Genomic DNA, 27,419 nt, shown 5'->3' with positions numbered 1-27,419 from the left:
TGCAATCATTTGAGTGTGGAAGAGTCCAGTGAAGTCCGGCTGAGAGAGATACAGGATTTGCTCGTGTGCTGGTCGTGTCAGGTGGACTGTAGGTCTGTAAAGAGCTCTGCAGAAGTCCTGAGGTGGTGTAGTTTTTGAGTAGTTGACAGATCGGTCAGTAGAGCGGGTAGATCGGTCAGTAGAGTGGTCATATCTGCAGTCGTGCTGTCTCTGTATGTAGTGAGGAGGCTCTGTAACTCAGGAAGAATGCAGGTTGGTTTGTATCTGCTGCTTGTGCTCCACATTGCTGAAGGTGAGTGAAGCATTAAATCTCTTACTGTAGACACTAGTGTAACACAGTACTGTGTAAATCTTCATTTTGAATCATGCTGTAATCTTACTGATGACGTGGGAATGGAAGGATATGAACTGCACAGCAATTCTAATCATTGGAGTTGATTGTTTGCCTTCAAAGCCACATCACACTTATTTAAAGTAGCTCTAACTGTTTCAGCTGTTTCAGGCTGAAGAGAGTTTCTCTACAGTATAATAACATTAGTAACTGAAAGCTTTAGGAAACTGTGCTTAGGTGGTCAAGCATGTCTTTTTATAACGCTGCCTATACAGTAAAATTCTGTTTATGGTTGATCAAGTGTTGCACAAGTGATGATAGTGAAGGTCATTGACTGGTGTGTTTCTTCAGGCTGCAAACTGAAATATGGAAAGTTAGAAGAGATTACTGCACACATAGGAGGGTCAGCCCTGCTGCCCTGTTACTGCACTGACCCACAAGCCACACCTGGAAGATTTACCTGGAAGAAACTCACCTCAAATACAAATAAATGGGAAGAGATATCCCGTGAGCGTGGTCAGTACAGAGACAGATTTCAGCTGGTTAATGGTCAGTCTCCAGGAAATCGCTCTCTACTCATATCACTCCTGACTGAAGAGGACAGAGGATGGTACAGATGTGAAGTTGAAGATGGCAGCATCAAAGATATCAGACTCAAAGTTAAAGGTAAAACTCTGTTTTGATCCACACACATAGTGAAGAGATCATCTCATATCTAGATGCCTGATATAATAAACTTTGTTGTTAAACATTCCAAATGCATTGGGTCTCTGGTTTTGCAGTAGTACTGAAAGAACGACTAATGATACTAGATTCTTTAATAATCATGGTGAAGTTATTAAACAGTTGTTGTGGTGCTTAGCTACATATAATGACACTCCATCTTTGAGATCAAGAGTAATACACTGTTTTATATTGCCAAGGTATTGCTAAGTGTTTTGTAGGGCACCTTTATTTATGCAGTACTTGTTTAATAGTGGTTACTGTGAGTGGCCGTAGTCAGTGATCTGGTATCTGATGATAAACTGTGTTAAGACATTTTTTACTGGTCATTCTTACTTATAAGGCCTCATTTAGTGCTTCTGGATGAGTCGTCACCTGCATACAACAATCCTCAATCCTGAATGTGTCTCTACAGGCTGCTCTCCGACCAACCATATGACAACATTAGAGATCACAGCTCATACAGGAGGGTCAGTACTGCTGCCCTGCTCCTGCTCTGAGCTACGTGCCAAACCCAAGACATTCACCTGGAACAAATACATCAATCAAAATTGGGACAGGATAACCTTTGAAAGTGGTCAGTACAGAGACAGATTTCAGCTGTTTAATGGTCACTCTCCAGGAAATCTCTCTCTACTCATATCACACCTGACTGAAGAGGATGGAGGAGTTTACAGGTGTGATTTGTCAAGTGGATACACAGACATCAACCTCACTGTTAAAGGTAAAACACTGGTTTGTTTTCTGAGTGCAAAGTGTGTTGAATGAACTGTGTAAGATTCGTTATCCTTCCAGTACAAATGCTCCAAGAAGAGCTTTAATGAGGGTTCTGTATTGAGGGTGTGAGCAGTAGTTAACATTTTCTCCAGTATATGAATGTTTATCATGTTCTATAATGTCTACAGAAGGGACATTTATATTGTCTCACAGTCCCCACACTGGGACTCTGTATTGGATCTTTCCAACAAAACTCCAGCCCCTCATCACTGCTCACTTGGGTCTTTTTAGCCCTGTTATCTCAGGTATCTGGATCTGCTGTCATTGTGTTTGCCTTTTTCTAGTTTCTCCTTTAGTCCTGTGTTTGTATGAATGGCTTTTAGTTTCTACACTGTTTGGTGAAGTCATGTTTACATGTTTATCTTGGAATTCTGAGCCTGTTTCAGGTCGTGTTATTCTGTTATTTCTGTTGAATTTTGTTCCTGGTTTCAGTCTGTTTAGCCTGTCTTCTAGTTATTAAGGTGTGGTTTGTCCTGGGTCAGTCCTGTCTGGCTTTACTCTGACACATGCAAGAGTTAAACACGGTCTTTTCTAGGAATCCTCAAGTGAATATGCTTTTGTCCTTTAGCCTCAAGCCCATCATTTAGAAACATATATGGTTTGTTGAAGACTGTTTCATGAAGATGCATCTCAGGACATGGAGTTACTCCATACTTTAGTACATAGTATTATATTGAAATTGTACAATTGGACAGCAACGTCTTCGGTAGGCAACATCAGTTTCATTTGGTTGTGCAGTGCAGGTTTCTTATGAGAACACAGCCATAACCAATCCAGCTAAAGTAGTGAAGCACGTTATTGACATTAAATTTCCGTCTCAGTTTTAAAGCATATTAAACTATATATGTGAGATCACTGCCTCGGTGTAATTTGATCTTTTGCTATATTTAATCCATTGATAGCTGAAGTCCACACAGCTGAGATTTCCTGCTGTGTTATTAATCACAAATCATGCTAGCTCACTGAATAGTATGCAAATATAGTGCCGTACTTTTAGAAGGACACTCGTTAGTGTAGTAGATAAAGTACAGAAGCTTGAGGTTTTTTATGTAACATTAGATCAGCCAGTAAGACGTGTTCAATGGTGTAGCAGCTCTGGTGACTCCTGTTATATAGTTATATATCCTGATATCTGCTGTTCAGCTCATAAGCAGGCATGAAAAATTCCAAGCAGAAGTTTGAGGTATTTCATGAGTACAGATGCATTTATTGATGTAAATTAATGTTGGTAATTGATTTTTTTTTATCTTATTTGTGTTGAGCTGATTTTAGCTTTTTTATTCAGCAGCTTCTTTTTCACAATAAGGAGGCAAATAAGGAGCTAACTTTAGCGTTATGTATGTGTAGGTGTTAATTATTTCAAAGCTTTTTTAAATCAAATTTTAGTAACATTTTAATTAGTTTTCATAAAATCTCACACACTTGGGAGATTTGCAATTCATACGGATCCAGTCCACCAATCTAGCTAATCTGCTCGCTGTAGCGTTTTCTGAAGACTTTATCTAAAGTGTCCACGTATCTTTTCATCTTTTTCTTGCTTGTTCTAATCTGTTTTTCTTGGTCTTCATCCACCTGCAGTGTTGTTGCTGCAGAAAGGGTGATTAGATGAGATCTATCACAGCAATTGGTCTCCTCAGTTCCCAAATGGCCACTTTTTTGGAACGTGTTGTTGGCATTACTTATTAGATACTGTCAAAGTTTCCTCTATTTCCAGCAGCTCCAACACTTGACTGGAACACTCATCTGAAAACTTCAACTGAACCTTCTTCCACAATGTCTTCTCATGAAGGTAACAGTAAACTCCATTCACAGATATCAGCTTCACATATGATCTTCTGAATCAAAAGTAAACAGCGTTAATGTAACTTGCTGACTAACTACCTTTGAGACATGGATCAGGTCCAGGTTTCCTCAGAAGCATCAGACTGTTAAGATGACCTCATTTTTTTAGTCACGCTTTGTTTTGATGACCCATTGAAATTGATCTAAAGATACTTACATAGCTAACAAACTTTCTGGTGATGCTTAATTGATGTTACCTAATACTATGGTTAAGTCTAGGTTTAGGAGTAGGTTTTGCATTTAATAGATATTTAGTTGAGTGTTAGTTAAAGAAAGACAGAGAATGTCCCTACAGTGGTCCATCTAAGAAAAGTGTCATCAATTTTTAATGGTCAGATAATGGATCTACTGTCTTATATTGTGCTGTTTGATCTACTAGATATTAGACTGTGGTTTGTCCTGGGTCAGTTTTGTCTGGCTTTACTCTGACACATGCAAGAGTTAAACACTGTTTTCTTGGAATCCTCAAATGAATATGCTTTTGTCCTTTAGCCTCAAGCCCATCATTTAGAAACATGTGCTTTGTTGAAGTTTCATGAAGATGCATCTCAGGGTATTCTTCAGTATGTAGTCACTCCATACTTTAACAAGAAATTTCTGGATCTTTTATCTGAAAAAAGGAATTTGGGTAAAGAACGTTATTGACATATTAAATTTCCATCTAATTTTCAAAGCTTATTAAGCAATATATTTGAGATGACTGCCTTGATGTAATTTGAATCTTTTGCTATATTTTTATCCATTGATAGCTGAAGTCCACACAGCTGAGATTTCCTGCTGTGTTATTAATCACAAATCATGCTAGCTCACTGAATAGTATGCAAAAAAAATGCTCTACTTTTAAAAGGGTACAGAAGCTTGAGGTTTTGTATGCAGCATTTGATCAGCCAGTAAGACGTGTTCAATGGTGTAGCAGCTCTGGTGACTCATTATATCTGCTGTTCAGCTCATTGGCAGGCAAGAAAAATTCCAAGCAGAAGTTTGAGGTATTTCATGAGTACAGATGCATTTATTGTACATTAAAGTTGGTAACTGATTTTTGTGAATTTATTTGTGTTAAGCTGATTTTAGTTTCCCTTCCTGGATTAGGGCCTTGTCGTGGCAGAAGGGCTTGTATTGTCTAGGGATCTTCAGAGTCTTCGGGAGCAATATTCTCCTGGTAGGGTCTCCCAGGGTGAACAGGTCTGGAGTGAAGACCCAGACTAACGCGGTCCAAAAACCCATCATGAAAAATGGGCACAGAAAATCGTGCACCCTGCCTGGGAGAGGGTTACCGGGAACTTCCCCTGGAGCCAGGCCTGGTGCTAGTGTATCCCGGCAAGCGCTCATTGGTTAGGCAGCCCACATAACCCTGCCGGACTCACGCCGAAGAGCCAATGTGGGGAGACCATGTGGGCCCACCACTCGCAAGGTCCAGCATGGGGGGGCGGTGCAGTGCTGCACAGGCAGTGGGAGATTGCAGGGGGCCCTTGGTGGCAGAAACTGGCTCTTGGCATGTGGAATGTAACTCACTCGTCACTGGGGGGTACAGAGCTGGAGCTTGTGCAGGAGGTTGAGAGGTACCAACTAGATCCTGTTGGGCTTACCTCCACCCACAGTGTCAGTTCTGGAACCAAACGCCTGGATTGGGGTTTGTCCCTCTCCTACTCCCGGGTTGCACAGGGTGACAGGCGCCGGGCAGGAGAGGGGATTCTCACAAGTCCCTGGCTGGTGGCTGTGCAGTTGGAGTTTGTCCCGGTGGACGAGAGGGTCGCCTCAATGCGAATAAAAAAAATCACAGAGAGGAAAACTGACTGTTGTGTGTGCTTACACACCAAACAACGGGTCAGAGTATTCTGCCTTCTTGGAGCGAATCGCCTGGGTTCTGGAAAGGTTCCCGCCTAAAGACTCCATAGTCTTACTGGAAGACTTCAATGATCATGTTGACAAGGACTGGGAGACCTGGAGAGGCGTGATTGGGAAGAATGGCCTGCCCGATCTAAACCCGGATGGTGAATTGTTATTGGACTTCTGTGACAGACATGGATTGTTCATGACGACCACCAAGTTCGAACATAAAAACGTTCATAAGTGTACATGGTAGCAGAGCTCCTTGGGTCAGAGTTCAATGATCGATTTTGTTGTCGTTTCATCTGACTTGGGACCATATGTTCTGGACACTCAGTTAGAGAGAAGTGCTGAGCTGTCAACTGATCAACTGATCACCATCTGGTGGTGAGTTGGATCAGATGGCAGGGAAGACTGATGGTCAGACCCGGTAGGTCCAAGCGAATAGTGAGGGTGTGTTGGGAACGACTGTCAGAGGCCCCTGTTCGGAATGATTTTAACTCCCACCTCCGGGAGAGCTTGATGAGATTCGTCCGGAGATGCTTAAGGCTCTGGATATTGTGGGCCTGTCGTGGCTGAAGCGCCTTTGCAGTATTTTCTTTTAAAAATATGATTTGCATATCATTGCATTCTATTTATAGTTACCTTCTGCACGGCGTCCCAAGGTTTTTGGAAATGGAGTTCTAGATATTATTGCTGTATGTAAATACTCACAGATTCTATCAAAATATTCTCCTTCCAGCAGCTGCTACACGAAAACCTACTCCAACACTTGACAGGAACATTCATCTGAAAACTTCAGCTGAACCTTCAACCACAATGTCTTCTCAGAAAGGTAACAGTAAATTATATTCACAGTCATCAGCTTTAGAAATGACCTTTTGATGCAAATGTAAACAGTGTAAATGCAACTTTCTGACCAACTACCTTAGAGATTTGGATCAGGTCCCACTTTCCTCAGAAGTATCAGACTGTTAAAATGACATTTTTTTAGTTCACACTTCTTGATGGCCATTTGAAACTGATCTACTTGAAACTGATCTAGATACTTACATAGATACTTACAAATCTGGTGATGCTTATTTGATGTTACCTAATACTATGGTTAGGTTTAGGTTTAGGAGTAGGTCTAGCTTTTGCATTTAATAGATATTAAATTGAGTGTTAGTTAAAGAAAGACTGAACATCACCCGCTGGGACGGTGGTGTGGTGGGTAGTGCTGTCGCCTCACAATGAGGAGGGCCTGGGTTTGATTGCCCCTGGGTATGAGTGACTGTCAGTGTTTGTCTGTCTGCCCTGCGATGGACTGGCGACCTGTCTAGGGTGCATCTTGCCTTTACCCTGATGATTGCTGGAATAGGCTCCGACCCTGATGGAGAAGCGGCTTAGAAAATGGATAGATGAACATCACCCAGTGGTCCATCAAAGAAAAGAATTAAATGTTTACTGTTCAAATAATTGTTCTACTGTCTTATATTGTTATTTTTGCTATGACATTCTTAGGAAAGTCAGCACTGAATGATGCTGCTGGTGATGCAGGACCTACACAGGCTCTGCCCTTTGTCCCCTTTGCCTTGGTCACTGTGATCTTTCTTCACATTATAGTAGCTGTGGTTTATCACACCAAGAGAACCAAAGGTACAGACTAAACAATCAAGCCACTGTAGTCTTGCTGTTTTTGTTGTATTCACAAATGTGCATGATTTGTTCATAAAATGAAAGTTTCTTGTTTATCTTAACCACTTAAGTGCCAGATGCTCCTACAATTTACTACAGCCAGGATGATGAAGATGGAGCAGTGATTGTACAGCAGTGAATAAAACCAACAGAGATGAAACACAACCAAGCTTTCACACCAAGCTGTTGACTTTCACACCAGATAAACAGACCAGCTCCTGGCTTTCTCAGCACATCAACAGACCAGCTCCTGGCTTTCTCATCGAATTAACAGAAAAGCTACTGACTTTCTCACCGAATCAACAGACCAGCTCCTGACTTTCTCAGCACATCAACAGACCAGCTCCTGGCTTTCTCATCGAATTAACAGAAAAGCTCCTGACTTTCTCACCGAATCAACAGACCAGCTCCTGACTTTCTCAGCACATCAACAGACCAGCTCCTGGCTTTCTCATCGAATTAACAGAAAAGCTCCTGACTTTCTCACCGAATCAACAGACCAGCTCCTGACTTTCTCAACACATCAACAGACCAGCTCCTGGCTTTCTCAGCACATCAACAGACCAGCTCCTGGCTTTCTCAGCACATCAACAGACCAGCTCCTGGCTTTCTCAGCACATCAACAGACCAGCTCCTGGCTTTCTCAGCACATCAACAGACCAGCTCCTGGCTTTCTCAGCACATCAACAGACCAGCTCCTGGCTTTCTCACCGAATCAACAGACCAGCTCCTGGCTTTCTCAGCACATCAACAGACCAGCTCCTGGCTTTCTCAGCACATCAACAGACCAGCTCCTGGCTTTCTCAGCACATCAACAGACCAGCTCCTGGCTTTCTCACCGAATCAACAGACCAGCTCCTGGCTTTCTCAACACATCAACAGACCAGCTCCTGGCTTTCACACCAGATCAATAGACTAGCTCATGACTTTCACGCCAGATCTACAGACCAGCTATTAACTTTAAGGTCAGATCAACAGGCCAGCTCCTGACAAAAATATAAATATTATATTGTCCCCAGTAACTTGCAGTTGCACATTAATAACACATGAAATAACAATATTACTACTGGTGTAATATTCCTATGGAGTTCATTTTGTGCCAAATGTTTTAAAGAAAATACTAAACTTCCTGTAAACGTATCAGATTTGATAACTCCCCGAATATAACGGCCAACCATGACATGTCGACTTTATTCCCTTCTGTGTTTCAGCAGCAGTAACTGGTAGCTGACAGTGATCAGGGGTATTTTCCACACTTTACTGTGTTTAGCTGGTGCTGTGTTTTCTCCCCACAGCTCCGCAGACTCAACACCTGCCTGACCAACACACCTGATCAGCTCGTTAATCAGTTGATGAGCTGGATCAGGTATTTTAATGTAAGGGAATGTTGAAACCGTGTGGAACTGCAGGGCTGCAGAACCAGTTAAATACTGATACTGAACAGTTACCTAGTTTACACCTTAGCAGACACTGCTAGGCTAGTTAGCACTAGCATCTGCAAGCTTGAAAGGAGGTAAAACTTTGGTCAACAGCTGAGCTGTACCCAAAATACTAAAAATAATAAAAATAATAATAATAATAAACCAACTACCAAGCAGACAAAACACAGAACAAATTACAACAGGGGCTAGAATACCTGCAAGCGATATATCCAAACAGCACAAACAAACATCAAACATATCCAACAAATCAAACAAACACCAGCACTAGACTAAGGAAATCACAGGACTTAAATAAAAGAGGGCTAATGATGGTTCACAAGACACAGGTGGTAAACAGGTGGAAACAATCAAGGGCGGAGACGGGTAGGAAACCAAACAAAGAAGCACATGGACAGGACAATAAGGTTAATAAAAGCACATGGGGAGACTGGGAGGGGCCAGTTGTGACAATAATAATGTTGGGCATATGAGCACAATTCCACACTCAATATGATGACTTGCACAAAGTGAACTCTATATATTCACGGCTTCAAATGGATTACATTAGTACAGTTTATGTAAATACACGTATCAGCGTCACTTTTACTTGTTTGATTACACAAATGTATCTTCAGTAACAGTAATTATTCTAGTAATACTGTATCTCTATATTATGTTGAACTGCTGTTTTTTTCCAAAAGGCTTTTTCTGATTGGACATGCTGGCAGTGACCTGTATTATAACAGTGCTTACACTGCAGGTGAATAACAACATCTCCATTTATCTTTAGAAGACGTCTGTCTATCTGTCTATCTATCTGTCTATCTCTCTGTCTATATTCTGGAAATACACAACGATATTGATCAATATGGTTTGATCAGGCTACCATGTTACAAAACAAATATTCCACAGTAACTTTGTAAAAGTTACACTTTAAAATAACTGGACAGTTTGTGTTGTTCTTATGAAGTTACATTGGAATGATAGTATCCAGTGATTGTAAAAGCATTTACATACTTCTTAAGTTTCATGTTGTTTATTACTGAAGGATTTGATGCCAAACATTGAGAAGGTTGTTGTGTCACAACACAAACACAAACATAAACTCACTGCTACAGCTACATAAATGTAAGGAGTGTTTAGCTAAATGGTCGTTAGTGTTTCCTGTGCAGTTATAGTTTATTATAGTATATAATATAGTCTATAATTATAGTATAGTACATGTACAGGGTTTGTGTTGTTAGCTGACATTTTAAAATTCATAGGAAAAACAATAATATGTATCTGCCATGCATTCGGAACGTCCAAGGAAGGAAACTCCATCTCTCAGAATGCTCTGGGAGATCAGGTGTCGGAACAGTCACAAATGAACTCTTTCACAGGATGCTCGGGAATCTCACATGACCTTCAACTCGCAACAGCGCACCTATCAGCGATCTCCGTCTCCTGACTATTGATATGATTCACCTGTGTTTGTATCATGTGACTCAGAGTAGAGTAGATAAGCCCGGGCTTTACGTAGTATCATGGCGAAGTATTGTTTCCCTGAGACTACTGAGCGTTGACCTATTGATCTGTTTGATCCTGTGTTTCGACCTACTGCTCTGTTTGCTGACTTCTCGACTTCTGACTTGGCCTTTTGTACCTTTGCTTGTGTATTTGGATTTATGTTTTCGACCTTTTGTCTGGACTTTGACTTCAATGCTGTTTTGCCCCTTTTTGACTGTTGATTTAAATATATTAAATCATGCTCGTCTTTTATCCGCACTCATCTGAGATTCTGTTAATATCTATCTTCTAAGCTGCTTATCTGTGCGGGTTGTTGATGGTGCTAAGGAATGGAAGAGGAGACACCATGGACAGGTTGCAAGTCCATCATAGGGCAGAAACAGCCATACACATACACACTTAGGGGCAATTTAGTGTCTCCACTTGACTTGACCTCTTCGGAACTTGGGATGAAAATGGCTAATTGAATATTATTTCAATAAAAATGAAGATAAACATTACAGTATGAAATTAATTAATACATTTCTATTATTGATTTCACTAATAATAAACTTTTGCTTTCAAAGTCAAATTAAAATCTACACTTTTAATATACACATTTTCATATGCACAGTAAACAATAAAGGATTGTAAGTTGAACCATTTATAAAGAGCAAGAGTGGCTAACATACTTTATATCAGCGGGGTGGGGGGGTGGGGGCTTTGGACTCTTGGAGCTACAATGAGGGGTTTCTAATAAAGTGTCAAGTGACTAGAGAGAGAAAGAGGGGCATGGCTTTAGCAACATACGACTACATGAGATGATGTGCACTGTGTGCTACAAGAGAAGGAAGAGGAAGAGCTGACAGGATGCTGTCACATCACTATATTTGGTCTGGGTGAGTGACAGAGAGAAAGACGAGCTCATCTGAACACAGTTCCTCTTTCAGCTGCAAACGTTTGAGTGCGGAAGAGTCCAGTGAAGTCCAGCTGAGAGAGATACAGGATTTGCTCGTGTGCTGGTCGTGTCAGGTGGACTGTAGGTCTGTAAAGAGCTCTGCAGAAGTCCTGAGGTGGTGTAGTTTTTGAGTAGCTGACAGATCGGTCAGTAGAGGGGGTTGTAAGAGTGGTCATATCTGCAGTCGTGCTGTCTCTGTATGTAGTGAGGAGGCTCTGTAACTCAGGAAGAATGCAGGTTGGTTTGTATCTTCTGCTTGTGCTCCACATTGCTGAAGGTGAGTGAAGCATTAAATCTCTTACTGTAGACACTAGTGTAACACAGTACTGTGTAAATCTTCATTTTGAATCATGCTGTAATCTTACTGATGACGTGGGAATGGAAGGATATGAACTGCACAGCAATTCAAATCATTGGAGTTGATTGTTTGCCTTCAAAGCCACATCACACGTATTTAAAGTAGCTCTAACTGTTTCAGCTGTTTCAGGCTGAAGTGAGTTTCTCTACAGTATAATAACATTAGTAACTGACAGCTTTAGGAAACTGTGCTTAGGTGGTCAAGCATGTCTTTTTATAACGATGGCTTTACAGTAAAATTCTGTTTATGGTTGATCAAGAGTTGCACAGGTGATGATAGTGAAGGTCATTGACTGGTGTGTTCCTGCAGGCTGCAAACTGAAAGATGGAAAGCAAGAAAAGATTACTGCATACACAGGAGGGTCAGCACTGCTGCCCTGTTACTGCACTGACCCACAAGCCACACCTGGGAGATTTACCTGGAAGAAACTTAGCACAGGCATAGTCATATGGGAAGAGATGTCCAGTGAAAGTGGTCAGTACAGAGACAGAGTTCAGCTGGGTAATGGTCACTCTCCAGGAAATCTCTCTCTACTCATATCACTCCTGACTGAAGAGGACAGAGGATGGCACAGATGTGACGTTGAAGGCAGCATCAAAGATATCAGACTCACTGTTGAAGGTAAAACTCTGTTTTGATCCACACACAAAGTGAAGAGATCATCTCATATCTAGATGCCTGATATAATAAACTTTGTTGTTAAACAGTCCAAATGCATTGGGTCTCTGGTTTTGCAGTAGTACTGAAAGAACGACTAATGATACTAGATTCTTTAATAATCATGGTGAAGTTATTAAACAGTTGTTGTGGTGCTTAGCTACATATAATGACACTCCACCTTTGAGATCAAGAGTAATTCACTGTTTTATATTGCCAAGGTATTGCTAAGTGTTTTGTAGGGCACCTTTATTTATGCAGTACTTGTTTAATAGTGGTTACTGTGAGTGGTCGTAGTCAGGTGTGGAGAAATATAGTGAAAGAGAACTTCAGTGATCTGGTATCTGATGATAAACTATGTGTTAAGACATTTTTTACTGGTCATTCTTACTTATAGGGCCTCATTTAGTGCTTCTGGATGAGTCGTCACCTGCATATGATAATCCTCAATCCTGAATATGTGTCTCTACAGGCTGCTCTCTGACCAACTATAAGACAACATTAAATATCACAGCTCATACAGGAGGGTTAGTACTGCTGCCCTGCTCCTGCACTGAGCTACGTGCCAAACCCAAGACATTCAGCTGGAACAAATACATCAGTCCAAATTGGGACAGGATAACCTTTGAAAGTGGTCAGTACAGAGACAGATTTCAGCTGTTTAATGGTCACTCTCCAGGAAATCTCTCTCTACTCATATCACACCTGACTGAGGGGGATGGAGGAGATTACAGGTGTCATTTGGAAAGTGGATACACAGACATCAGACTCACTGTTAAAGGTAAAACACTGGTTTGTTTTCTGAGTGCAAAGTGTGTTGAATGAACTGTGTAAGATTCGTTATCCTTCCAGTACAAATGCTCCAAGAAGAGCTTTATTGAGGGTTCTGTATTGAGGGTGTGAGCAGTAGTTAACATTTTCTCCAGTATATGAATGTTTATCATGTTCTATAATGTCTACAGAAGGGACATTTATATTGTCTCACAGTCCCCACACTGGGACTCTGTATTGGATCTTTCCAACAAAACTCCAGCCCCTCATCACTGCTCACTTGGGTCTTTTTAGCCCTGTTATCTCAGGTATCTGGATCTGCTCTGTCATTGTGTTTGTCTTTTTCTAGTTTGTCCTTTAGTCCTGTGTTTGTATGAATGGCTTTTAGTTTCTACACTGTTTGGTGAAGTCATGTTTACATGTTTATCTTGGAATTCTGAGCCTGTTTCAGGTCGTGTTATTCTGTTATTTCTGTTGAATTTTGCTCCTGGTTTCAGTCTGTTAGCCTGTCTTCTAGTTATTAGGCTGTGGTTTGTCCTGGGTCAGTCCTGTCTGGCTTTACTCTGACACATGCAAGAGTTAAACACTGTCTTTTCTAGGAATCCTCAAGTGAATATGCTTTTGTCCTTTAGCCTCAAGCCCATCATTTAGAAACATATATGCTTTGTTGAAGACTGTTTCATGAAGATGCATCTCAGGACATGGAGTTACTCCATACTTTAGTACAGAGTATTATAATCAAATTGTACAATTGGACAGCAACGTCTTCGGTAGGCAACATCAGTTTCATTTGGTTGTGCAGTGCAGGTTTCTTATGAGAACACAGCCATAACCAATCCAGCAAATGTAGTGAAGCACATTATTGACATTAAATTTCCGTCTCAGTTTTAAAGCATATTAAACTATATATGTGAGATCACTGCCTCGGTGTAATTTGATCTTTTGCTATATTTTATCCATTGATAGCTGAAGTCCACACAGCTGAGATTTCCTGCTGTGTTATTAATCACAAATCATGCTAGCTCACTGAATAGTATGGAAATATAGTGCCGCACTTTTAGAAGGGCACTCATTAGTGTAGTAGATAAAGTACAGAAGCTTGAGGTTTTTTATGTAACATTAGATCAGCCAGTAAGACGTGTTCAATGGTGTAGCAGCTCTGGTGACTCCTTATATCTGCTGTTCAGCTCATAAGCAGGCATGAAAAATTCCAAGCAGAAGTTTGAGGTATTTCATGAGTACAGATGCATTTATTGATGTGAATTAATGTTGGTAATTGATTTTTTTATCTTATTTGTGTTGAGCTGATTTTAGCTTTTTTATTCAGCAGCTTCTTTTTCATAATAAGGAGGCAAATAAGGAGCTAACTTTAGTGTTATGTATGTGTAGGTGTTAATTATTTCAAAGCTGTTTTAAATCTAATTTTAGTAACATTTTAATTAGTTTTCATAAAATCTCACACTCTTGGGAGATTTGCAATTCATACGGATCCAGTCCACCAATCTAGCTAATCTGCTCGCTGTAGCGTTTTCTGAAGACTTTATCTAAAGTGTCCACGTATCTTTTCATCTTTTTCTTGCTTGTTCTAATCTGTTTTTCTTGGTCTTCATCCACCTGCAGTGTTGTTGCTGCAGAAAGGGTGATTAGATGAGATCCATCACAGCAATTGGTCTCCTCAGTTCCCAAATGGCAACTTTTTTGGAACGTGTTGTTGGCATTACTTATTAGATACTGTCAACGTTTCCTCTCTTTCCAGCAGCTCCAACTCTGAGAACGTCAACTCTACGTTCTTCCACAATGTCTTCTCATGAAGGTAACAGTAAACTCCATTCACAGATATCAGCTTCACATATGATCTTCTGAATCAAATGTTAACAGCGTTAATGTAACTTGCTGACTAACTACCTTTGAGACATGGATCAGGTCCAGGTTTCCTTAGAAGCATCAGACTGTTAAGATGACCTCATTTTTTAGTCATGCTTTGTTTTGATGACCCTTTGAAATTGATATAAAGATACGTACTTAGCTAACAAAATTTCTGGTGCTGCTTAATTGATGTTACCTAATACTATGGTTAAGTCTAGGTTTAGGAGTAGGTTTTGCATTTAATAGATATTTAGTTGAGTGTTAGTTAAAGAAAGACGGAGAATGTCCCCACAGTGGTCCATCTAAGAAAAGTGTCATCAATTTTTAATGGTCAGATAATGGATCTACTGTCTTATATTGTGCTGTTTGCCCTGACTTTTTTAGGAAAGTCAACCCTGAATGTTGCTGCTGGTGATGCAGAACCTCATCAGTCTCTGCCCTTCGTCCCCTTTGCCTTGGTGACTGTGATCTTTCTCCACATTATAGTAGCTGTGGTTTATCACACCAAGAGAAACAAAGGTACAAACTACACAATCAAGCCACTGCAGTCTTGATACTGTTGTTCTATTCAAAATGTACATGATTTGTGCATAAAATGAAAGTTTCTTGTTTATCTTAACCACTTAAGTGCCAGATGCTGCTACAATTTACTACAGCAATGATGAAGAAGATGGAGCAGTGATTGTACAGTAGAGAATAAAACCAACAGACATCAACAGACCAGCTACTGACAACACCTGATCTGCTGACCAACTCCTGAGTTTGACACCAGATCAAAAGACCAACTTCTGATTTCATCCTAGATCAACAGACCAGGTCTTGACATTCACGCCAGACCAACAGGCCATTTAATGACTTTCAATCCAGATACCAGCTACTGACTTCCACACCAGATCAACAGACCAGCTACTGACTTACATTCCAGATCAACAGACCAGCTACGGACAAAAACACCTGAATAAAAAGATTTTCAACTAAAAACATAACAAGAAGACCAGCCAAAGTCCAACACACCTAATCAATAGTTCACCTAGTGACAAGCACACAGAGGAACAGAGAACTGGAGTTTTTACTCATATGACTTGGTTGACCCTCAGAACAGGATATGAACAAGTGCCAATCTGTTTTTGCCCTTTAGATAATAAACTGCAAAATGGGCATTTTTTACTGAATATATTTTTTCTAAGTAATAAAAAATCTGTACATCATATCAGATAATATGTAAATATATTTGTAGGTTTTTTTGAGAGAGGGGTGAGTGTGTGGGGTGTGGGGGGTGGTGGGTGGGGGATGGATTCACCTTATATTGTACCCAGTAACTTGCCATTGCACATTAATAACACATGAAACAACAATGTTACTATTGGTGTTACATTCCTATGGAGTTAATTTTGTGCCAAACATTTTAAATAAAATATGAAATTTTCTGTAAACGTATCAGATTTGATAACTCCCAGAATATAACGGCCAACCATGACATGTCGACTTCATTCCCTTCTGTTTCCTCACAGCAGCAGTAACTGGTAGCTGACAGTGATCAGGGGTATTTTCCACACTTTCCTGTGTTTAGCTGGTGCTGTGTTTTCTCCCCACAGCTCCGCAGACTCAACACCTGCCTGACCAACACACCTGATCAGCTCGTTAATCAGTTGATGAGCTGGATCAGGTATTTTAATGTAAGGGAATGTTGAAACCATGCGGAGCTGCAGGGCCACAGAACCAGTTAATGAATAAAGTGTTAATAAATAGTGAATTAAACAGCAGCAAATCTCACCTAGTTTACACTTTAGCAGACAATACTAGGCTAGTTAGCACTAGCATCTGCAAGCTTTAAAGGAGGTCCAGCTTTGGTCAACAGCTGTGCTGTACCTAATATACTTGAATGTACAATACATATAAATATATGTAAAAGTTACACTTTATAATAAGTGGACAGCTCCTGTGTTGTTCTTATGAAGTTACAGTAAAATTCTCCTGTCCTGTTACTGCTTTTTGGGTGGAACATCACTTTTTAAAAGTAGCTCCATTTCCCAAACTGACTTTTGAAGTTTCGTGTTGTTGATCACTGAATGAGGGGCAGTCGTCAGCTGGATGTTAAGGAACCAATCCGGTGACTGGAAGGTTGTCAGTTTGATCCCCAGAGCCGACAGTACATGACTGAGGTGTCCTTGAGCAAGGTACCTAACCCCCAACTGCTCCCCAGGTGCTGCAGATAAGGCTACCCACTGCTCTGGGCAGGTGTGCTCACTGCCCCCTAGTGTGTATTTGGTGTTTCACTTCACGGAGGGGTTAAATGCTGCAGGTGAAATTTCCCTGTTGTTGGACTAAAAAGGGTCACTTAATCTGATGATTTAAAGCCAAACATTGACCAGGTCGTTACATCACGACACAAACACACTATTAGAGCTACATTAATCTATGGAGTCTTTAGCTAAATGGTAGTCGGTGCTTCCTGTGCAGTTATAGTGTCACACCTCATTTTAAAACACCCTGGACAAGTCGCCAGTTCATCATAGGGCAGACACTAGGGCTGAGGGAAAAAATCCATTCTGAGATGCACTGTGATTCGGACGCGAATGATTCTGAATCGATCACGAATGCCAAGAAGGGACTTTCTCAGTTTTAATTCATAATGTAATGCTAGTGTAACACAAACGGTGGAATGTGGGAGTGGGGAAGTGCAGCGTCTGGACGGTCTGTGACGGCACATAGCAAAAACACCAGCAGAAGGTGGGAATTACTGCTGAAGAGTGATGACTGATTGGGAAGCTGAGCAGCTCATTGGCTAATCCCGCTCACAGACGTCATGAACATGCATGAGCTGCCATTTTAAACTCCTTTAATTCAGGTTTAAAAGCTGTTTAAAATATAACAGCAATGTTCAAATGTTTGAGGTTTACTGTTCGGGAAATGATCACAATCTTTTACACTAAAATGTTTAAGTGTTTATAAGCTATGATTTTGATAAAATATCAACCCATTCATTTTGGACTCACTTGGGAGCGCCCTCTAGTGTTTGAAAGAACCAGAAGATATTGCAGACTGGGAATTCTCCTCTCTACAAGTTCTCCAAAAACACTAGATGAGCGAGAAATCTGACCGGCTCCCTCTGCATTAAAAGCCAGGTTAGGTCAGGAGTCACAACCCAAATGTTAAGAAGAGCCATTTTGTCCTTTCAAAAAAAATCTAACCGCCTTGGGAGCCACAACATGTCAGGTATGTGCTGATGTCCTCATACAGGCTAAAAAATATAAACGAAAACACAGTGTAACGAGGAGGGAGGTAGCGGACGCATGTGCGGAGGTAAGTGACTTATTGAGGGCAAATCCAGGGTCGTGGTCGAAACAGGCCAAGGTCATATAGCCAACACGGAGATATTGAGGTTCAGACATGAGAAGTAACAGACTCAAACCAACACAGAGCTTCAAACAGCACAAACACGACGAGCAAACAACGACCAGCGAAAACAAAGGGCTTAAATACACAGAGACAACAAGAGACAGGTGAAAACAATCAGGGGCGGAGTTACAAAACCAAAACAAAAACGCACATGGACAGGACTGGGAGGGGCCAATCGTGACACACAGGTTTACTTTGCTCTACTTTAACCTTGAACTGTAGCTGCTTTCCTCCCATTTCCGACAGGAACATTCTCCTCAACAGTAGAAGAATTTCTTATAAAATGTTTCTCAACATTCGACTGTTTTCTGAGGATGAAGTCGTTTCTAATTCGCCAGATTCTTGTTGAATTTTCCCGTTCCACCTTAAATGGTGCCTGAGGTGAACGTATATGCGACTAAGTCTATTCATCTCCAAATATTCATCCTCAATTCATTTTTATAGCTACTAACCAGGCGAGACTTCGTTGCTGTGTGACCTGCAGTCTGCACAGCAGGTCTCAGTCTTTGGACTCTTGTAGCTGCAATGAGGGCTTTCTAATAAAGTGTCCAGTGACTGTACAGAGAGAAAAAGAGGGCAGTGGCTTCAGCAACATATGACTACATGAGATGTCATTCACTGTGTACTACAAGAGAAGGAAGAGGAAGAGCTGACAGGATGTTGTCACATCACTATATTTGGTGTGGGGGAGTGACAGAGAGAGAAAGACGAGCTCATCTGAACACAGTTCCTCTTTCAGCTGCAAACGTTTGAGTGCGGAAGAGTCCAGTGAAGTCCAGCTGAGAGAGATACAGGATTTGCTCGTGTGCTGGTCGTGTCAGGTGGACTGTAGGTCTGTAAAGAGCTCTGCAGAAGTCCTGTGGTGGTGTAGTTTTTGAGTAGCTGACAGATCGGTCAGTAGAGCGGGTTGTAAGAGTGGTCATATCTGCAGTCGTGCTGTCTCTGTATGTAGTGAGGAGGCTCTGTAACTCAGGAAGAATGCAGGTTGGTTTGTATATGCTGCTTGTGCTCCACATTGCTGAAGGTGAGTGAAGCATTAAATCTCTTACTGTAGACACTAGTGTAACACAGTACTGTGTAAATCTTCATTTTGAATCATGCTGTAATCTTACTGATGACGTGGGAATGGAAGGATATGAACTGCACAGCAATTCAAATCATTGGAGTTGACTGTTTGCCTTCAAAGCCACATCACACTTATTTAAAGTAGCTCTAACTGTTTCAGCTGTTTCAGGCTGAAGTGAGTTTCTCTACAGTATAATAACATTAGTAACTGAAAGCTTTAGGAAACTGTGCTGAGGTGGTCAAGCATGTCTTTTTATAACGATGGCTTTACAGTAAAATTCTGTTTATGGTTGATCAAGTGTTGCACATGTGATTATATTGAAGATCATTGACTGGTGTGTTTCTGCAGGCTGCAAACTGAAAGATAGAAAGTTTGAAGAGATTACTGCATACACAGGAGGGTCAGCACTGCTGCCCTGTTACTGCACTGACCCACAAGCCACACCTGGGAGATTTACCTGGAAGAAACTTTACACAGACATAGACATATTGGAAGAGATGTCCAGTGAAAGTGGTCAGTACAGAGACAAATTTCAGCTGGTTAATGGTCACTCTCCAGGAAATCTCTCTCTACTCATATCACTCCTGACTGAAGAGGATGGAGGAGATTACAGGTGTTATTTGGAAAGTCGATACACAGACATCAGACTCACAGTTAAAGGTAAAACTCTGTTTTAATCCACACACATAGTGAAGAGATCATCTCATATCTAGATGCCTGATATAATAAACTTTGCTGTTAAACATTCCAAATGCATTGGGTCTCTGGTTTTGCAGTAGTACTGAAAGAACGACTAATGATACTAGATTCTTTAATAATCATGGTGAAGTTATTAAACAGTTGTTGTGGTGCTTAGCTACATATAATGAAACTCCATCTTTGAGATCAAGAGTAATTCACTGTTTTATATTGCCATGGTATTGCTAAGCGTTTTGTAGGGCACCTTTATTTATGCAGTACTTGTTTAATAGTGGTTACTGTGAGTGGCCGTAGTCAGGTGTGGAGAAATATAGTGAAAGAGAACTTCAGTGATCTGGTATCTGATGATAAACTGTGTGTTAAGACATTTTTTACTGGTCATTCTTATTTATAAGGCCTCATTTAGTGCTTCTGGATGAGTCGTCACCTGCATACAACAATCCCCAATCCTGAATATGTGTCTCTACAGGCTGCACTCTGACCAACTATAAGACACCATTACCTATCACAGCTCATACAGGAGGGTCAGTACTGCTGCCCTGCTCCTGCGCTGAGCTACGTGCCAAACCTAAGACATTCACCTGGATGAAATACATCAATCAAAAGTGGGACAGGATCCCCTTTGAAAGTGGTCAGTACAGAGACAGAGTTCAGCTGGGTAATGGTCACTCTCCAGGAAATCTCTCTCTACTCATATCACACCTGACTGAAGAGGATGGAGGAGATTACAGGTGTGATGCTTTGCCAAGTGGATACACAGTCATCAGACTCACTGTTGAAGGTAAAACACTGGTTTGTTTTCTGAGTGCAAAGTGTGTTGAATGAACTGTGTAAGATTTGTGATCCTTCCAGTACAAATGCTCCAAGAAGAGCTTTAATGAGGGTTCTGTATTGAGGGTGTGAGCAGTAGTTAACATTTTCTCCAGTATATGAATGTTTATCATGTTCTATAATGTCTACAGAAGGGACATTTATATTGTCTCACAGTCCCCACACTGGGACTCTGTATTGGATCTTTCCAACAAAACTCCAGCCCCTCATCACTGCTCACTTGGGTCTTTTTAGCCCTGTTATCTCAGGTATCTGGATCTGCTCTGTCATTGTGTTTGCCTTTTTCTAGTTTCTCCTTTAGTCCTGTGTTTGTATGAATGGCTTTGTTTTGATGACCCTTTGAAATTGATCTAAAGATACTTACATAGCTAACAAACTTTCTGGTGATGCTTAATTGATGTTACCTAATACTATGGTTAGGTCTAAGTTTAGGAGTAGGTGTAGGTTTTGCCTTTAATAGATATTTAGTTGAGTGTTAGTTAAAGAAAGACAGAGAATGTCCCCACAGTGGTCCATCTAAGAAAAGTGTCATCAATTTTTAATGGTCAGATAATGGTTCTACTGTCTTATATTGTACTGTTTGATCTACTAGATATTAGGCTGTGGTTTGTCCTGGGTCAGTCCTGTCTGGCTTTACTCTGACACATGCAAGAGTTACACACTGTCTTTTCTAGGAATCCTCAAGCAAATATGCTTTTGTCCTTTAGCCTCAAGCCCATCATTTAGAAACATATATGGTTTGTTGAAGACTATTTGATGAAGATGCATCTCAGGGTATTCTTCAGTATGTAGTCACTCCATACTTTAACAAGAAATTTCTGGATCTTTTATCTGCAAAAAGGAATTTGGGTAAAGAACGTTATTGACATATTACATTTCCATCTAATTTTCAAAGCTTATTAAGCAATATATTTGAGATGACTGCCTTGATGTAATTTGAATCTTTTGCTATATTTTTTCCATTGATAGCTGAAGTCCACACAGCTGAAGTCCTGCTGTGTTATTAATCACAAATCATGCTAACTCTGGTGACTCATTATATCTGCTGTTCAGCTCATTGGCAGGCATGAAAAATTCCAAGCAAAAGTTTGAGGTATTTCATGAGTGCAGATGCATTTATTGTACATTAAAGTTGGTAACTGATTTTTGTGAATTTATTTGTGTTAAGCTGATTTTAGTTTCCCTTCCTGGATTAGGGCCTTGTCGTGGCAGAAGGGCTTGTATTGTCTAGCAATATTCTCCTGGTAGGGTCTCCCAGGGTGAACAGGTCTGGAGTGAAGACCCAGACTAACGTGATCCAAAAACCCATCATGAAAAATGGGCACAGAAAATCGTGCACCCTGCCTGGGAGAGGGTTATCGGGAACTTCCCCTGGAGCCAGGCCTGGTGCTAGTGTACCCTGGCAAGCGCTCATTGGCTGGGCAGCCCACGTAACCCTGCCGGACTCACGCCGAAGAGGCAATGTGGGGAGACCATGTGGGGGAGCGGTGCAGTGCTGCACAGGCAGTGGGAGATTGCAGGGGGCCCTTGGTGACAGAGACTGGCTCTTGGCATGTGGAATGTAACTCACCCGTCACTGGGGGGTACAGAGGTGGAGCTTGTGCAAGAAGTTGAGAGGTACCAACTAGATCCAGTTGGGCTTACCTCCACCCACAGTGTCAGCTCTGGAACCAAACTCCTGGATTGGGGTTTGTCCCTCTCCTACTCCCGGGTTGCACAGGGTGACAGGCGCCGGGCAGGAGAGGGGATTCTCACAAGTCCCTGGCTGGTGGCTGTGCAGTTGGAGTTTGTCCCGGTGGACGAGAGGGTCGCCTCAATGCGAATAAAAAAAATCACAGAGAGGAAAACTGACTGTTGTGTGTGCTTACACACCAAACAACAGGTCAGAGTATTCTGCCTTCTTGGAGTGAGTCGGCTGGGTTCTGGAAAGGGTCCCGCCTAAAGACTCCTTAGTCTTACTGGAAGACTTCAATGATCATGTTGACAATGACTGGGAGACCTGGAGAGGCGTGATTGGGAAGAATGTCCTGCCCGATCTAAACCCGGATGGTGAATTGTTATTGGACTTCTGTGACAGACATGGATTGTTCATGACGACCACCAAGTTCGAACATAAAAACGTTCATAAGTGTACATGGTAGCAGAGCTCCTTGGGTCAGAGTTCAATGATCGATTTTGTTGTCGTTTCATCTGACTTGGGACCATATGTTCTGGACACTCAGTTAGAGAGAAGTGCTGAGCTGTCAACTGATCAACTGATCACCATCTGGTGGTGAGTTGGATCAGATGGCAGGGAAGACTGATGGTCAGACCCGGTAGGTCCAAGCGAATAGTGAGGGTGTGTTGGGAACGACTGTCAGAGGCCCCTGTTCGGAATGATTTTAACTCCCACCTCCGGGAGAGCTTGATGAGATTCGTCCGGAGATGCTTAAGGCTCTGGATATTGTGGGCCTGTCGTGGCTGAAGCGCCTTTGCAGTATTTTCTTTTAAAAATATGATTTGCATATCATTGCATTCTATTTATAGTTACCTTCTGCACGGCGTCCCAAGGTTTTTGGAAATGGAGTTCTAGATATTATTGCTGTAAGTAAATACTCACAGATTCTATCAAAATATTCTCCTTCCAGCAGCTGCTACACGAAAACCTACTCCAACACTTGACAGGAACATTCATCTGAAAACTTCAGCTGAACCTTCAACCACAATGTCTTCTCAGAAAGGTAACAGTAAATTATATTCACAGACATCAGCTTTAGAAATGACCTTTTGATGCAAATGTAAACAGTGTAAATGCAACTTTCTGACCAACTACCTTAGAGATTTGGATCAGGTCCCACTTTCCTCAGAAGTATCAGACTGTTAAAATGACATTTTTTTAGTTCACACTTCTTGATGGCCATTTGAAACTGATCTACTTGAAACTGATCTAGATACTTACATAGATACTTACAAATCTGGTGATGCTTATTTGATGTTACCTAATACTATGGTTAGGTTTAGGTTTAGGAGTAGGTCTAGCTTTTGCATTTAATAGATATTAAATTGAGTGTTAGTTAAAGAAAGACTGAACATCACCCGCTGGGACGGTGGTGTGGTGGGTAGTGCTGTCGCCTCACAATGAGGAGGGCCTGGGTTTGATTGCCCCTGGGTATGAGTGACTGTCAGTGTTTGTCTGTCTGCCCTGCGATGGACTGGCGACCTGTCTAGGGTGCATCTTGCCTTTACCCTGATGATTGCTGGAATAGGCTCCGACCCTGATGGAGAAGCGGCTTAGAAAATGGATAGATGAACATCACCCAGTGGTCCATCAAAGAAAAGAATTAAATGTGTACTGTTCAAATAATTGTTCTACTGTCTTATATTGTTATTTTTGCTATGACATTCTTAGGAAAGTCAGCACTGAATGATGCTGCTGGTGATGCAGGACCTACACAGGCTCTGCCCTTTGTCCCCTTTGCCTTGGTCACTGTGATCTTTCTTCACATTATAGTAGCTGTGGTTTATCACACCAAGAGAACCAAAGGTACAGACTAAACAATTAAGCCACTGTAGTCTTGCTGTTTTTGTTGTATTCACAAATGTGCATGATTTGTTCATAAAATGAAAGTTTCTTGTTTATCTTAACCACTTAAGTGCCAGATGCTCCTACAATTTACTACAGCCAGGATGATGAAGATGGAGCAGTGATTGTACAGCAGTGAATAAAACCAACAGAGATGAAACACAACCAAGCTTTCACACCAAGCTGTTGACTTTCACACCAGATAAACAGACCAGCTCCTGGCTTTCTCAGCACATCAACAGACCAGCTCCTGGCTTTCTCATCGAATTAACAGAAAAGCTACTGACTTTCTCACCGAATCAACAGACCAGCTCCTGACTTTCTCAGCACATCAACAGACCAGCTCCTGGCTTTCTCATCGAATTAACAGAAAAGCTCCTGACTTTCTCACCGAATCAACAGACCAGCTCCTGACTTTCTCAACACATCAACAGACCAGCTCCTGGCTTTCTCAGCACATCAACAGACCAGCTCCTGGCTTTCTCAGCACATCAACAGACAAGCTCCTGGCTTTCTCAGCACATCAACAGACCAGCTCCTGGCTTTCTCAGCACATCAACAGACCAGCTCCTGGCTTTCTCACCGAATTAACATACCAGCTCCTGGCTTTCTCACCGAATCAACAGACCAGCTCCTGGCTTTCTCAGCACATCAACAGACCAGCTCCTGGCTTTCTCACCGAATCAACAGACCAGCTCCTGGCTTTCTCACCGAATCAACAGACCAGCTCCTGGCTTTCTCAACACATCAACAGACCAGCTCCTGGCTTTCACACCAGATCAATAGACTAGCTCATGACTTTCACGCCAGATCTACAGACCAGCTATTAACTTTAAGGTCAGATCAACAGGCCAGCTCCTGACAAAAATATAAATATTATATTGTCCCCAGTAACTTGCAGTTGCACATTAATAACACATGAAATAACAATATTACTACTGGTGTAATATTCCTATGGAGTTCATTTTGTGCCAAATGTTTTAAAGAAAATACTAAACTTCCTGTAAACGTATAAGATTTGATAACTCCCCGAATATAACGGCCAACCATGACATGTCGACTTCATTCCCTTCTGTTTCCTCACAGCAGCAGTAACTGGTAGCTGACAGTGATCAGGGGTATTTTCCACACTTTACTGTGTTTAGCTGGTGCAGTGTTTTCTCCCCACAGCTCCGCAGACTCAACACCTGCCTGACCAACACACCTGATCAGCTCGTTAATCAGTTGATGAGCTGGATCAGGTATTTTAATGTAAGGGAATGTTGAAACCGTGTGGAACTGCAGGGCTGCAGAACCAGTTAAATACTGATACTGAACAGTTACCTAGTTTACACCTTAGCAGACACTGCTAGGCTAGTTAGCACTAGCATCTGCAAGCTTGAAAGGAGGTAAAACTTTGGTCAACAGCTGAGCTGTACCCAAAATACTAAAAATAATAAAAATAATAATAATAATAAACCAACTACCAAGCAGACAAAACACAGAACAAATTACAACAGGGGCTAGAATACCCGCAAGCGATATATCCAAACAGCACAAACAAACATCAAACATATCCAACAAATCAAACAAACACCAGCACTAGACTAAGGAAATCACGGGGCTTAAATACAAGAGGGCTAATGACGGTTCACAAGACACAGGTGGTAAACAGGTGGAAACAATCAAGGGCGGAGACGGGTAGGAAACCAAACAAAGAAGCACATGGACAGGACAATAAGGTTAATAAAAGCACATGGGGAGACTGGGAGGGGCCAGTTGTGACAATAATAATGTTGGGCATATGAGCACAATTCCACACTCAATATGATGACTTGCACAAAGTGAACTCTATATATTCACGGCTTCAAATGGATTACATTAGTACAGTTTATGTAAATACACGTATCAGCGTCACTTTTACTTGTTTGATTACACAAATGTATCTTCAGTAACAGTAATTATTCTAGTAATACTGTATCTCTATATTATGTTGAACTGCTGTTTTTTTCCAAAAGGCTTTTTCTGATTGGACATGCTGGCAGTGACCTGTATTATAACAGTGCTTACACTGCAGGTGAATAACAACATCTCCATTTATCTTTAGAAGACGTCTGTCTATCTGTCTATCTATCTGTCTATCTCTCTGTCTATCTATCTGTCTGTCTATATTCTGGAAATACACAATGATATTGATCAATATGGTTTGATCAGGCTACCATGTTACAAAACAAATATTCCACAGTAACTTTGTAAAAGTTACACTTTAAAATAACTGGACAGTTTGTGTTGTTCTTATGAAGTTACATTGGAATGATAGTATCCAGTGATTGTAAAAGCATTTACATACTTCTTAAGTTTCATGTTGTTTATTACTGAAGGATTTGATGCCAAACATTGAGAAGGTTGTTGTGTCACAACACAAACACAAACATAAACTCACTGCTACAGCTACATAAATGTAAGGAGTGTTTAGCTAAATGGTCGTTAGTGTTTCCTGTGCAGTTATAGTTTATTATAGTATATAATATAGTCTATAATTATAGTATAGTACATGTACAGGGTTTGTGTTGTTAGCTGACATTTTAAAATTCATAGGAAAAACAATAATATGTATCTGCCATGCATTCGGAACGTCCAAGGAAGGAAACTCCATCTCTCAGAATGCTCTGGGAGATCAGGTGTCGGAACAGTCACAAATGAACTCTTTCACAGGATGCTCGGGAATCTCACATGACCTTCAACTCGCAACAGCGCACCTATCAGCGATCTCCGTCTCCTGACTATTGATATGATTCACCTGTGTTTGTATCATGTGACTCAGAGTAGAGTAGATAAGCCCGGGCTTTACGTAGTATCATGGCGAAGTATTGTTTCCCTGAGACTACTGAGCGTTGACCTATTGATCTGTTTGATCCTGTGTTTCGACCTACTGCTCTGTTTGCTGACTTCTCGACTTCTGACTTGGCCTTTTGTACCTTTGCTTGTGTATTTGGATTTATGTTTTCGACCTTTTGTCTGGACTTTGACTTCAATGCTGTTTTGCCCCTTTTTGACTGTTGATTTAAATATATTAAATCATGCTCGTCTTTTATCCGCACTCATCTGAGATTCTGTTAATATCTATCTTCTAAGCTGCTTATCTGTGCGGGTTGTTGATGGTGCTAAGGAATGGAAGAGGAGACAC

At 41.2% G+C, this 27,419-nt stretch overlaps 2 protein-coding genes across 4 annotated transcripts; both read left to right on the top strand.

Moving 5' to 3' along the window:
- The first annotated feature begins 186 nt into the window (after positions 1-186).
- LOC119263170 lies at positions 187-27,419 on the top strand. Of its 3 annotated transcripts, none has more exons than XM_037537500.1 (6): positions 187-292; positions 19,510-19,821; positions 20,330-20,641; positions 23,319-23,411; positions 24,080-24,214; positions 24,325-27,419. In XM_037537500.1, the coding sequence occupies exons 1-6, from the start codon at positions 247-249 to the stop codon at positions 24,390-24,392; spliced, it is 966 nt and encodes a 321-aa protein (XP_037393397.1). In that variant the 5' UTR covers positions 187-246; the 3' UTR covers positions 24,393-27,419. The 3 variants fall into 3 exon arrangements, with proteins under 3 accessions (XP_037393397.1, XP_037393398.1, XP_037393396.1); XM_037537501.1 differs by lacking the exon at positions 187-292 and adding an exon at positions 18,802-19,119 and having other exon boundaries at positions 23,322-23,411; XM_037537499.1 differs by lacking the exon at positions 187-292 and adding an exon at positions 18,802-19,119.
- On the top strand, positions 11,012-15,940 carry LOC108416757. The gene is made up of 6 exons (XM_037537503.1): positions 11,012-11,321; positions 11,712-12,023; positions 12,532-12,840; positions 14,587-14,643; positions 15,081-15,215; positions 15,325-15,940. Exons 1-6 carry the CDS (start codon positions 11,276-11,278, stop codon positions 15,387-15,389), a joined length of 924 nt encoding a protein of 307 aa, XP_037393400.1. The 5' UTR covers positions 11,012-11,275; the 3' UTR covers positions 15,390-15,940.

Source organism: Pygocentrus nattereri, chromosome 4 (genome assembly GCF_015220715.1).
Source record: "Pygocentrus nattereri isolate fPygNat1 chromosome 4, fPygNat1.pri, whole genome shotgun sequence".
Taxonomy (NCBI): Eukaryota; Metazoa; Chordata; class Actinopteri; order Characiformes; family Serrasalmidae; genus Pygocentrus; species Pygocentrus nattereri.
Note: the sequence above shows the minus strand (reverse complement) of the source record. Positions and strands in the feature narration are given on the sequence as shown.